The sequence below is a fragment of the Erythranthe guttata genome, chromosome 2 (assembly GCF_056151865.1).
Source record: "Erythranthe guttata isolate IM_541 chromosome 2, IM_541, whole genome shotgun sequence".
Taxonomy (NCBI): Eukaryota; Viridiplantae; Streptophyta; class Magnoliopsida; order Lamiales; family Phrymaceae; genus Erythranthe; species Erythranthe guttata.
Window position 1 is genome coordinate 14,863,685 of NC_142534.1, and position 13,373 is coordinate 14,877,057.

Genomic DNA, 13,373 nt, shown 5'->3' on the forward strand with positions numbered 1-13,373 from the left:
TTTATTCCAATCAATATTTACGAGCAACAAAGCCGGCCGTCGGGTGGTTGAACTTTGACGTAGGAGAAAGAGATGAGGGGCGGAGATTGTCCCACCGGGCGTGCCAATTTGTAAACCACAAATTTTTCGAATCTGTAAAACATAAATACAAGACAAGAAAAATATAGGAAAACAAATAAATATATTATCAAACGAAAGCGGATTACAATCTCCGTAATTCCCCTGATTCTTCTCTCCTATTCCAATTTTGATTCAAGGGCTTAAAAGCTTGTTCTTGAATCGAACATATGATTTCCTATCACGAACATCTCGAATCTAAATATGTTATGAATTCGAGGAATCGAATATATGATTTCCTATCACGAACATCTCGAATTCAAATATGTTATGAGTTCGAGGCGGAGGCTCGAGACGTGAGCTTGAGAGCTCGATATGTGTCTGTGTGAGTCTCATTTTTACATGCACCGAAAGCCCTCTTTTTATAGCCGCGAGCTAGGGTTTCTTGACTTGTAGGATGGGCCGGTCATTTGTAAAGCCCAAATATATTATGGACTTTGAGTGAGACCCAATTTAATAATCGATTTATTGGATTATTAATTGGTGATTTATCTCAAAATTTCGATGTCTACACATGTCAAGAAACGAGAAAGAAGAAGTCTAGAGAGAGAAAGAGAGAATAATCAAGTAAGTTTTGTGATCCCACCTCCCCTACGCTTTACTATTCCTTTGTATTTTCGTATTTTATTCGGTGTTTGGGTGTTGCGTATACACTTTATCTAAGTGCAGGGTTGCAGCCACCGGATTGAATTATATATACAGCTGAAAGCTGACAATGTCATGACCAGCTGAAAAGTCGAGTCTTTCTGTACCTCCTGATGAAACTCAGCAGTCGTCGAATAATTTAAGAAATTCGATCCACTGCAAAATTAGATATCATAAATTAATTAATAGGACAAAATGCACTTCATCTCCTATAAATTTTTCATTTTGCACTTTGGCCCCTAAAAGTTCAAAAATGATACTCTCCCTTCGAAATGTTATTTTGGTTGCACTTTGCTCCAGAAGTCAATATTTTGAGGGCATTGTGCAACAAACATAACATTTTGAAGGGACAACGTGCAAAAATATAGTATTTTTGAGGGGCAGAGTGCAATAAAAATAACATTTAGAGGGCAAACGTGCAACAAAGATACTCAACTCCGATGAATAATCCATTGGATTTTCGCTATCGGGGCAATTTGCAATAAGAATAACATTTTGAAGGGGACATTCACTCTTTATAATTTTGAGGGGGTAAAGTGAAATAATTAGAAATTTTGAGGGGGTGATGTGCAATTTTTCCTAAACTAATAGGACAAAATGCACCTCACCCCCAACAGTTCCCATTTTCACACTTTTGCCCCCTAAAAGTTCAAAACATGGTACTTCCTCTTCGAAATATTATTTCAGCTGCACTTTGCCCCAGAAATCAATATTTTGAGGGCATTGTAAAACAAACATAACATATAAAGGGACAACGTGCAAAAGAATAGTATTTTTAAGGGGCAATGTGCAATAAAAATAACATTTAGAGGGCCAACGTGAAACAAAGATACTCAACTCCGATGAATAATCCATCAAATTTTCGCTATCGGATCAATGTACAACAAGGATAACATTTTGAAGGGAACATTCATTTTTTAAAATTTTGATGGGGTAAAGTGTGAAAATTAGAAATTTACGGAGAATGGTGTGCAATTTTCCCTAATTAATAATATGGAAAATTTTCAATCATGAATCTATAAAACTCCATTTAAGCTACCCACACCCATTGAAGCTCATCGTCTACAAGCAAACCCTAAACCTAACTTCACAGTATGATCAGCATGCAAGCTCAAGCCCTCTGAGGGTATGCTGTACTCTTGCATAATTTTCCCACACTATTTTCTTCACAAAAGTTAAATCTCATACATTATTGAACAAGAGAAATTGGGAAACGGGATTGGGGAGAATCAGTAAAATGAAAGGGAAGGGTGTAGACATCGAAATTTTGAGATAAATTACTAATTAATAACCAAAATAAATCGGTTATTAATTTAGGTCTCAAATTAAAGTCCATAATATATTTGGGCTTTAAAATGTCTGGCCCACTCTGCAAGTCGAGAAACCCTAAACCTAGCTTGTGTCTATAAAAGAAGATCTTTGGTGCATCTAAAAAATGAGACTCACACAGACTCATATCGGGCTCTCAAACTCACGTCTCGAGCCTCCGCCTCGAATTCATAACATATTTGAATTCGAGATGTTCGTGATAGGAAATCATATATTCGATTCCTCGAATTCATAGCATATTTAAATTCGACATGTTCGTGATAGGAAATCATATGTTCGATTCAGGAACAAGTTTTTAAGCCCTTGAATCAAAATTAGAATAGGAGAGAAGAATCAGGGGAATTACGGAGATTGTAATCCACATCGTTTTGATTAATAAATTATTTGTTCTCTATTTTCTTGTCTTGTATTATTATTATATTTTGCAGGCTCGAAAATTTGTGGTTTACAAAGGGGTTTAATAATTTATGTTTCTTTTCTCCTTCGTCGTGATTCAAGCAAGGAGTCGACGGTCCTTCGGTTTCTCCACCTGGTTTTTGCTTGAAAAATTCACAATGATGAAGTGGTGCTGGGAAGATGGCTTTTATGAAAACATGAAGGACTGAATTGAAAATTTTGAAAACTTCACCTTGGGTCTGAAACTTTTGGGGTGAATCTGTAATTTTGAAAATATTCTAATTAAAGGGTATTTAGGTCTTTTTAGGCCAAAAAATGCACCCCCGCTGCTGAGTGTAACGCACGATAAGCTGTCAAGGCCTTTATGGATTTTTTTAAAACATGAAGGCCTGAATTGAAGCTTTTTAAAACTTGACTTTGGGTCTGAAATTTTTGGGGTGAATATGTAATTTAAAAAAATTCTAATTAAAGGGTAGTTTAGGTCTTTTTTAGGCCAAAATATACACCCCCACTGGTGAATGTAGCACGATAGACTTTCAAGGGCCTTTATAGCTTTGACTAATTTTCATAGAGGAATTCTTTCTAATTTTTTTAATATGAGGGTGTTTTTGATAATTAGAGATTTCACATGAGTGGTTTCTGCGAAAAACCCGATATTTAATACAAAGAGCTACTATCTATATATGTATATAGTTCTATTATTTGAAATATATTTATATTATTTGACAATTTTTATATATACAATAAAAAAACTTCCAAGATGCATGTCAATCAAATATAAAAAAACCTACTGATGATCACCACGTCTCCAAATTAAAGTCTGTAATATATCAACTTGTCCGATTCCTCTAGGGAGAAAATTGCAATTTTAAACCCAACAAGTTTGCAAATTTAGCATTTTTGATAGAATTTGGATCATAATTCATATGAGATAAGAGTTTATAAACCAAGTTAGAAGAGCATTTATAATTTCCAAACCTGCATATAATCAAATTCCATAAACTTTTTTAACCACATCATTAATCAACGCATAATATTGAAGTTAGAAAATCCAGCGAAATAGGACCAAAAATGCTAAATTTGCAAAGTTATTGCAGGTAAAATTAAAATATGACAACTTAGTGGGATGAATTCATAAATAGTCTAACATAAGGGACCAAATTACAATTTCCCAACAATTATATGTAAATGAGGTTGGAATGAATTTGGGGTTGTCATCTTCATCCCAAATTTGGACCAAGTTTGAAAGTTGAGGAGAGAGAGATGGAAAACAGAGCAGACCATTTCAGCCACCCACACACGTTGAATCTCGTCGTTTACGATCAAACCCTAAAGCTAAAATCGCCATGCCCGGCATGCAAGCTCAAGCCCTCTGCAGGTAGGCTGTACACCTGCACAGTAAGCAAAGACTATTTCCTTCACAAGCAATGCTTCGAAATGCCGAAGAAAATCGATCACCTCTGCCACAAGAAACACGGGCTAAACCTTCTGCCGAAGCCCGCTTATAAACAAGACTACTTCGTGTGCAACGCATGCGGTGAAAGTGGGGTTGGATTCTCCTACAACTGCGGGCGCTGCGACGTTGATCTCCACATAACGTGCGCACTCTTGCCTTTATTCGTCAAGCAAAAATCTCACGCGCACAAGCTCGACCTTACTTTTGAATCTCCCTACCCGAGCAGGAGTTTCACATGTGCGATATGTGATGCCCCTGGTTCGCGCCACTGGCTTTACAGGTGCAAATTGTGTGAGTTTAATGCTCATCTCACCTGTGCTAGAAGTGTTGATCAAACTCTTGATGCTCCACCTATGCAACCAAAAAAAGAGGTTAGTTTGATTGGTTTTGATGAGTCTCGGTTAATATCGCCCAAGGCGGCACCACCTGATTCGGTGGCATCGTGCTCTGGATTGACTCCGACGGCGCCTCAGCTTCCACCTGTGCAGCAGTCGAATATCATGACTAATAATGTAGCTCTTGGTGTTGCTTCGGGAGTTCCGATGATGCAGCCTCGTTTTCATGAGATGAACAGACAGATGGTCAACAATGATTTGGCCCTTCATGTGGTTAAGCAGTGGATTATTAACAATATTGACGCCATAGCTCTGGCGATACTTTCCGGCAGGGGTTCTGGAGGCGGTGGCTTTGGCGGTGGTTATGGAGGTAATAACATGGGGGCGGGCTTACAGCAGGTGATGATGCAATTGATGTCTAGCGGTGGTGGCATCCCTGCTTTTGGTGGTTATGGTGGCGTTAGTGGTGGAGGTGGCCAAGGCTCTTCGCCGGCAGTAACCGGCAGCCAAGTCTCCATGCAAGCGGTAATTGGCGGTGGTGGTGGTGGTGGTGGTTGCATCCCCGGTTTGAGTGGTTTTGTTGGTGGTGGTGGTGGTGGCATCCCTGGTTTGAGTGGTTTTGTTGGTGGTGGTGGTGGTGGCATCCCTGGTTTGAGTGGTTTTGTTGGTGGTGGTGGTGGTGGCATCCCTGGTTTGAGTGGTTTTGTTGGTGGTGGTGGTGGTGACATCCCTGGTTTGAGTGGTTTTGTTGGTGGTGGTGGTGGTGACATCCCTGGTTTGAGTGGTTTTGTTGGTGGTGGTGGTGGCGGCGGCCAAGACACTTCGGAGGCGGAGATGGGCGGTGTTAGTGTTGGAGGAATGGTGAATCCTATAGTACAAACTTTATTGGGCGATGAAAATGGTATCGGTTTTCTTGGTGCCATGCTTGGAGGCTTATCCAACTGAATTATATGTGTCCATAAACCTAAATAAATTAGAGATCGATCACTCGATCGTGTGCGAATTTTTTCGGTGTTTTTCGGTTCCTAATTTTCTAAGGTGGAATTTGGTTTTGTTCCTTTAATTTGTTGAAGTTTGAAGAGAATAAAACGGTTGTGTAAATGACTAATTTGATTCATGTCTATTGTGGATAAGTTCCTTGTTGATTGTTTTTGTTTAATTCAAACTCTTCAGCTTTATCTTTAGTAACTGAATGGAAAAATACAGCTTTCAGTTTGCACCGATTTCACATTTGGTCATTCATGTTTACAAAAAATACATTCGGTTCCTTGTGTTTCTAAAATTCGACATTTTAAGTCATTTCCGTCAATATCCCGTTAAAACTAACGGAATCAAGCGTGTCTCGGGGTGAAAGTCGGATGGATCAGATCGAAATTAGCCTTTTCAGAAAAATTCTAAAAAAATTCGGAAGTAAAAAATCAATTCTCCAATTCCAAAATTTTCGGAATCTAAAAATTCATTCCAATTCCAAAAGGCCCGGAAATTTCGGAAATTCTAAAAAAAAATCGGAAATCACATAAGCTTAAAAATTTCAACACTTAGCGGAAATTTTCTAAAACGTTCATAATTTTCCAAAAATAATTATTGTATGCATTTGACATTGAAAGAGAGATGGAGAAGAAAAGCTCTGAGAAAGAAACCCCATCTCCAGTAATTACCCATTTCAGCCATCCACACCCATTGAACCTCATCATTTATGATCATCATCAACAACATCAACAACAAACCCTAAATTTATCATCTTCTTCGTCGTCTTGTTCAGGATGCAATCTGAATATTTCGGGAACATTCTACTCATGCACAATTTGCAGCGACTATTTCCTCCACAAGATCTGCTTCGAAATGGCCAAGAAAATCATTCACCCCTTTCACAGGCAACACTCTTTAGCCCTTCTGCCCATGCCCGCGTACGGCAAAGCTCGATTCAGATGCGAAGCCTGCGGTAAAACAGGGAAGGGCTTCTCCTACAACTGCAAACCTTGCCGTGTCAGTTTGCATGTATTTTGCACCCAACTGCCGTTATCCGTCACACATATTTCCCATACCAAGCATAGTCTCGATCTTACTTCTGAATCCCCATACCACAACAACAGGTTCTCCTGTGATATATGCCGTTGCCTTGGAAATTCACGCGACTGGCTTTATAGGTGCAAATCTTGTGAATTCGACGCGCATATCAACTGTGCCAGAGGTGTTCCGCCTACTATCCCTTCACCGTTAGAGCCCAACGCAGACAAGACGCCCGCCACGTGTTCGATATTGAGTCCATCAGCGCCTCCGCTTCCCCCTATGCAGGGGCAGCAGCAGCAGCCAAATGCAATGAATGATCCTCCTTTTGAGGTCAGCGTACAGAAAAATGAATTGACGCTTAAACTCCTTCAGCAATTGATTAGTGCCAACGTAAGCGCGGTAGCTCACGCGTTACTTTCAGGGGGCGGCAGTAGTTCTGGAGGAGGTAATAACAGGGGATTACATCAGCTGATTCAGTTGATATCTGACAGTAATAACCACAGTGGCGGCGGCCGCCAAGAGGATGGTGGTGAAGGCGGCCAAGAGTACTCTTTGCAAGCCCTACAAATAGATGGTGGTGGTGGCGCCGGCGCCGGCCAAGAGTACTTTCAGGCAGTAATGGACGGTGGTAATGTTGCTGGTGACAGTTCCGATTTGCAGGCGGCGGTGATTGAAGGTGATGGTGATGGAGGAATAAGTGGAGTAGATCCGATACAATCTTTATTGGAAGATGGAGATAGTATTGATTTTCTTACTGGCTTACTTGGAGGGTTTACCTTTTGATTAATGTTCCATAAATAGTAGATTATTATAGTCTGTGTAGCACATAAACTTCAACTTCTCAACGTTTCCGCGTTTCGAAAACGTTTTCTGTCGGAAACTCGAAGACAGCTGCCGGACATCTTATGGGCCATTTTGCAATTTTTAAAAAGTTAGAAACATGTTTGAATAGCAAATTTTTAAATATTTTTATTGTTTCTCAAATTATTACACGATTTAATGATCAGTTGCAAATTAAGAGTTGATAGTAAAATTTAATTTCAATATGTTTGTATAAAAATATATAAAAAGAATTTATATATAAATAAAAACTTATATATATTTATATATAATATTAATAAATACACCCTTATACTTTTAATATTTACACGTTTCCCCTAAGTTTCTGTGTTCCCATTTTCGGAAAATGCCGTTTCCCGAAATGTAATACGTAGGCACTAGATCACTTTTATGAAGTGTATTTCAAGATTATTGCTTCTATTGGATACGACGTGACGAGTAATCTACAAAATGTAATACGTAGGCACTAGTAGAAAAATGATTTTTTACTACGATCATTAACCGTAGCAAAATGTAACAAATTCGTACTAAAAAGGCTTTTGCTACGCATTTGCTACGAATTTACCCCGTAGCATATACAGGCGTGACAAAAGCTTTGCTACGGTAAATGGCCGTACCAAATACTTTTTTGCTACGGTAAATCCTAGTATTTACTACGACATCAAAATTGTTCCATAGTAAAAAGTACATTTTATTACGGTTTTTAACCGTAGCAAAAAAATTCGTACTAATAAGCAAATTTTCTACTAGTGAGGATCCAGCCGATAATTCTGAAAATAATCATTTTGTACCAAAAAATTATGTTTGAAGTTCTAATTTTCAATTTTACAAACACTTTAGAATGTTTAATTTCAAAAAATATTTGTTTCTAATAAATACTAAATCTGATGCGATCGGATTTGCACACGAGTAATTGATACAGCTTTATAAGTCAGTGTCATTCCGTTGTTATCACTAAGATATACAGTAGAACTTTGATAAATTAATATTCGATAAATTCATAAACTTTTTTAAATAATATTTCTTCAGATCCCGACTCAAGAACAATGTATTAAAAAAATATTTCGCTAAATTAATATTTCACTTAATTAACAGAATTTGACTTGTCCCTATTGTATTAATTTATAGAAATTTTGTAATAGAGTTCCACGTGGTCGGTTGTAATTATCCAACCAGAAATAATGCCAAGTAGTGCGCCTGGATTAATCAATGATAATCATGGTTGACTTGGTCTCTCACTCAAGCATCAAACCCTGGCTTCTTTGACTTCTTATACAAGAGTTGACTCCATTTATCAAAGTCAACCATGTATTATTGTCTTCTTAAAACCTCACCACTATATTCATTATTTGAAAATTGAAAACATACATCACACAATTAACGAAAACCAATCAGCCAATGGGGAACGCAAACGCCGCCAAACCCTCCGATGAAACTCCGGCGATCACCCATTTCAGCCAACTGTTAAGAACAATCAACCCGTGAATCATGGCTCTATTGAAAAATAATATATGGAGCTAAACTATGGCAAGTGATCTTGAAGATAAAATCAATATCAATTATGTGAATATTCTGTGCAGATTCGATTGCAGATTTCCTTGTATTTTCTATTTGTATTTTCCTGTAAATCTTGCAACTTCATCCTCCACCAGAAATGCAAAAGAACTCTCCATTTTTATTTCACATTTTTAAATCAATCAAAAGAATTCGTCAATGCAAACAGCCAATTATTATATTTCCTCTCTTTTAATAAATCAAAAGAATTCATCAAAAAATGGAGAGTTCCTTTTCCACTTATTTAATTAATTTTATGAAATAATCATAAATAATATATGATGAATTCTGAATAAATCATTGTTGATTGATCTTTGTTAAAGAAAAAAAGTGTTGAGCACTCTTCACCATTTTGCATACAAGTCCTGCAATTGAAACCTGATATATCTTTATGTTTAGGGTAAATTACACCTACACCTCTGAGTTGTGCTAAAATAACGTTAAGGTCTCCGTGGTATTAATAATTACGGTCACATCCCTGAAATAATTACCCGAGCCAAGATTTCATGTCTTGGGGACCGATTTGCATCATATTTGTTTTCCGAGGGGCCGTTCATGCAGGTTAGACAGAGCCGATGGAGGCGGCGAGCTCTATGTTGTCAACACCACTTCCTGAAACTAATAGCCCGTTAGAACCCTAACGGAATAATTTATTATCCAATAAAATATTCAGTTAGGGTTTCTAACGGTCTGTCAGAGGGTCATTGTAATTATCAATATCACATGGACCTTAAAATTATTTTAGCATACCTCAGGGGTGTAAGTGCTATAATATTGGACTATTCAACTAAATTGATAAATCAATTCATTGCATCATAACGAGGTCACATCATTATATTATTGAATCCCTAGAACAAATAGTTAGGTGATGATGCAAGTAAATAATATATATCAATGTATTCATGACCATAAACTAATTAAGAGAGAAATAATCAGATAGAGCTTGGAGAACTACTGTAATCTTCTAGTTATTTAAAGTTATATATAAAACCTAGATACTCATCATGTCACTTTAATTTATAATTGAATGCGTATAATTATATATATATATATATATATATATATATATATATATATATATATATATATATATATATATATATATATATATATATATATTAATATATGTGTGTGTGTTTTCTTTCTCCCCATGAACTGGCCCAGAATTCATCAACTATCAGATTATATTATATATCTAGGCTCTGTTTGATTGGCAAGATAAGATTAGCAAAGATAAGATTAAATAATTTAATGAAACACAATTATTTTATTGGAGTTTGCCCAACAAAAAAAACTCACAAGAAGCCAAGATAAAATAAGATAAGCCATGATTATAGATTATATAATTTTGGCGGGTCGACCCGGCAATTTATTGGAGATATCAAACATCAAATTAAGTCCAACTATTTAGTTAATCATGGCTTATCTTGGCAATCAAACGGGGCCCTAGTATATTTTACTTCCTCCGTGATCCCTTTTAATCGTCGTTTTTTTTTTGGTTTTACACAAGGATTAAGTATTTCATTAATAGTGTCTTGATTTTAGAAAAATCTATATTTTTTGACTAAGATGACCTTGTTTTATATTTAATAAGAGAGATAACTGAGTTTTAAAAAAAAAAAAAAAACTATTAGAAAGAGTTAATAATGGGTATAAACTGAAAATAAAGTATTGTTGAAAATTTGAAGTAAAAGAAAAAAGAAATATTATGGAACAAGTGGAGTAATTAGCAGAAATTGTTTGACTAGTTTGTAAATAGAAGTTTACACGTAATGCATGCACTATCAATAAACATATGACAAGATTTTGTAATATAATTAATATCCTACTCAAATTAAAGCTAAGTCCTTTTATCTTATCTTCTTAAGTATAAACCTAAACTTTGCAGAGTTGTTGTCTCATGTATGTGTGAATTTGAAAGTGAAAAAGGAGATGGGAAACAAAAGCTCTAAACCCAAGAAAGAAACTTTACCAAAGCATTTCAGCCATCGCCACCCTCTAAAGCTCATCACTCATGATCCCGAAACCCTAACCCTAATTACTTCACCATGTTCAGCATGCAAGCTCGAACTATCCGGTACGACGCTCTACTCGTGCACGGTTTGCAACGACTTTTTTCTTCACGAGAGTTGCTTCGAAATGCCCAAGGAAATCATTCACCCTTTTCATAAGGAACACGTCTTAGTCCTACAGCCGAAGCCGGCTTATAAGGAAGGCCGTTTTCGGTGCGATGCTTGTGGTGAAAAGGGGAAGGGCTTCTCCTACCACTGCCACCCTTGCGGCACTGATTTGCATAATTATTGCGCAGTCATGCCGTTTTCTGTCACGCATGACTGTCACGTGCACAGGCTGAAACTTGTTTTTGGATCTTTGTATGCTAACAAGAAGTTTTCATGCGCTATTTGCCAGATGCCCGGTTCGCGTCAGTGGCTTTATAGATGCAAACCGTGTGAGTTTTACGCCCATTTGAAGTGCGTGAGAGGCGGTGGCGGCGGCGGCGGTGTTGGTGGTGGTGGAATTGCTGCTTTGGGGACTTTGACTGTTGGTGGTGGAATTGTTGTTTTGGGTGCTTTGCCGGGGGAGATGGATGACGACGGTGGTGATGACGAAATAGATGGTCAAGATTTGGCGGACGTCGGAAATGGTGCTGTTGATTTGATTGGTGCCTTGCTTGGATTTTTGGTTTGACATTTTCTTAATGAAGAATTAAGAAATAACTTTTGTGAATTTGGGTTTTTTCTTTCTTTAATTTCCATTATTTGTAAGATGTGATTTTGCTTTTCTTTCTTTGGTTGAAGACGATATAAAGTCGGTGTAAATTGTTGGCCTGGTTTTGGCGGCAATTATGTATACGTGGTGGTGGATCGGAATCGAATAGTGTCGATGTAAATATTTTTTTCGATTTGAACGCATTGCAAATTAAAGTTATTTTGTGTACATTTTCTCTCTAATAGTTCAACTTCTACATGTGTCTCAATTTTTAAAAGAAATAGATTATTAGAGAATGATGGTTGGTTGGTGTTGATCGAGATTAATAAATTGGTTTAATGTAACCGAAGATCTGTAAAATAGGTTTATGTACGTAGAACACAACTTCATTAACCGACTGGCCGAGCTCAACCGTTGAAGCAAGTGAGTTTGTGTCGATTGACCCAAGTTTGAATCTATTTGCGAAAAGAGATTTAACTTAATTATTTCAATATATCAAAAGAGAAAAAATGGTGAAATATATATGAAAAAAATTATTTTTCATAAATTTATCAAAATTATTTTTTTGGTTAATTAATTGAATTCGTCAAACCAAATGACGAATTTTACTTCATATTTTTAAATTAATCAAAAGAATTCGTCATAGTAATTAAATGAAAATTTATATTTCATTTTTTTTTAATTAATCGAAAGAATTCGTCAAAATAAATGACGATTTCTATTTCAACTTTTAAATTAGTTAAAAAAATACTCATAAATAAATGATGAATTCTTTAATAAATTATTATGAATGAAATCATCATCTAATTTGATGGATTCTTTCAATTAATTAAATAATAAGATAAGTTTAAAATTATCTTTTGTTTGGAGTTGGACGAATTCTTTCAATTAATGAAAAAAAAATGAGATGGAATTTAGTGGGGAACCACTTGGAATAGTTTAATGCGTCCATTAGTTAAAAATCGATTAAAATTGGTCATGTCTTTACATTTCTAGCCAAAGTCAATGCAAAAAAAATATCATTAATTTTTTATTTTATTTTTTAGAGGAAAAATATAATAATTTACTATAATCAAAATGGATATGAATTAAACTATACCATGTTGTATTTATCTATAACCTAATCCACGATAATTTGATTAAAAAAAATATTCACCCACAATCTTACCACCTCCGTAATCAGTTGAGCTACACCATGCAGGCTATCCACCCACAATATTGTCTCATTTTATTTAATTTATTACAAAATATTACTTTAATTATTGACTTTCAAGATTCATTTATTTGTTTTACGATAGAAATTGTAACCACATGTTTGTACCGAGTAAAATTTGTAGTGCAATAGTCCATAAACTACACGAGATTTTTCCTTACTTCCCCAATTAAGTTTCATATAGGAACTTGTTTCGTTCAACATGGCGTTTTATTTTCCTCCGTCAATTAAATCATCGCATTGCGTGCATTCCAAGATTATTGCTTCTATTCATACGAGGTGATTAGGGTCGATTCTGAGGTGAGGTGAAGTAGACGGTCGTCTAGGCAGGGGCGGACCAAAGGTATGTCTTGGAGGGCCCCGCCCCTGCAGAAAAAAAAAATTACCTCTTTTTTATTATATTTTTAATAATTTATGTTATTTATCTACTAATTTATACCCTTTAACCCCCAAATTTCAAATTTGGTACCATTTTAGCCCAAAAAAATTTTTTAGCCCCCCACCCAATACCTCCTGGGTCTGCCCCTGCGACTAGGGCCTACGGATTTTTTTTTAAATTTAGGGCCCCCAAATTTTTTTATACCCTTTATATGTTAATATTTTATCGAAAAGAAAATTATATTATATATATAATTATTGAGAACCTTAATTCGTAAATAGATATAAATCAACAATTCGTACTTGTTTCTATAATTCCTCTAATCTGGTGCCCCTAATTATTAAATTTATAATGTATCAGTTATTTATTTTTATATATATTCACTTGTTT

At 36.1% G+C, this 13,373-nt stretch overlaps 1 protein-coding gene across 1 annotated transcript; it reads left to right on the plus strand.

The window, feature by feature from the left end:
* Positions 1 to 5,889: 5,889 nt before the first annotated feature.
* LOC105969404 (uncharacterized) lies at positions 5,890 to 7,306 on the plus strand. Its single transcript, XM_012994157.2, has one exon. It carries the CDS (start codon positions 5,890 to 5,892, stop codon positions 7,069 to 7,071), a length of 1,182 nt encoding a protein of 393 aa, XP_012849611.2. The 3' UTR covers positions 7,072 to 7,306.
* Positions 7,307 to 13,373: the final 6,067 nt, after the last annotated feature.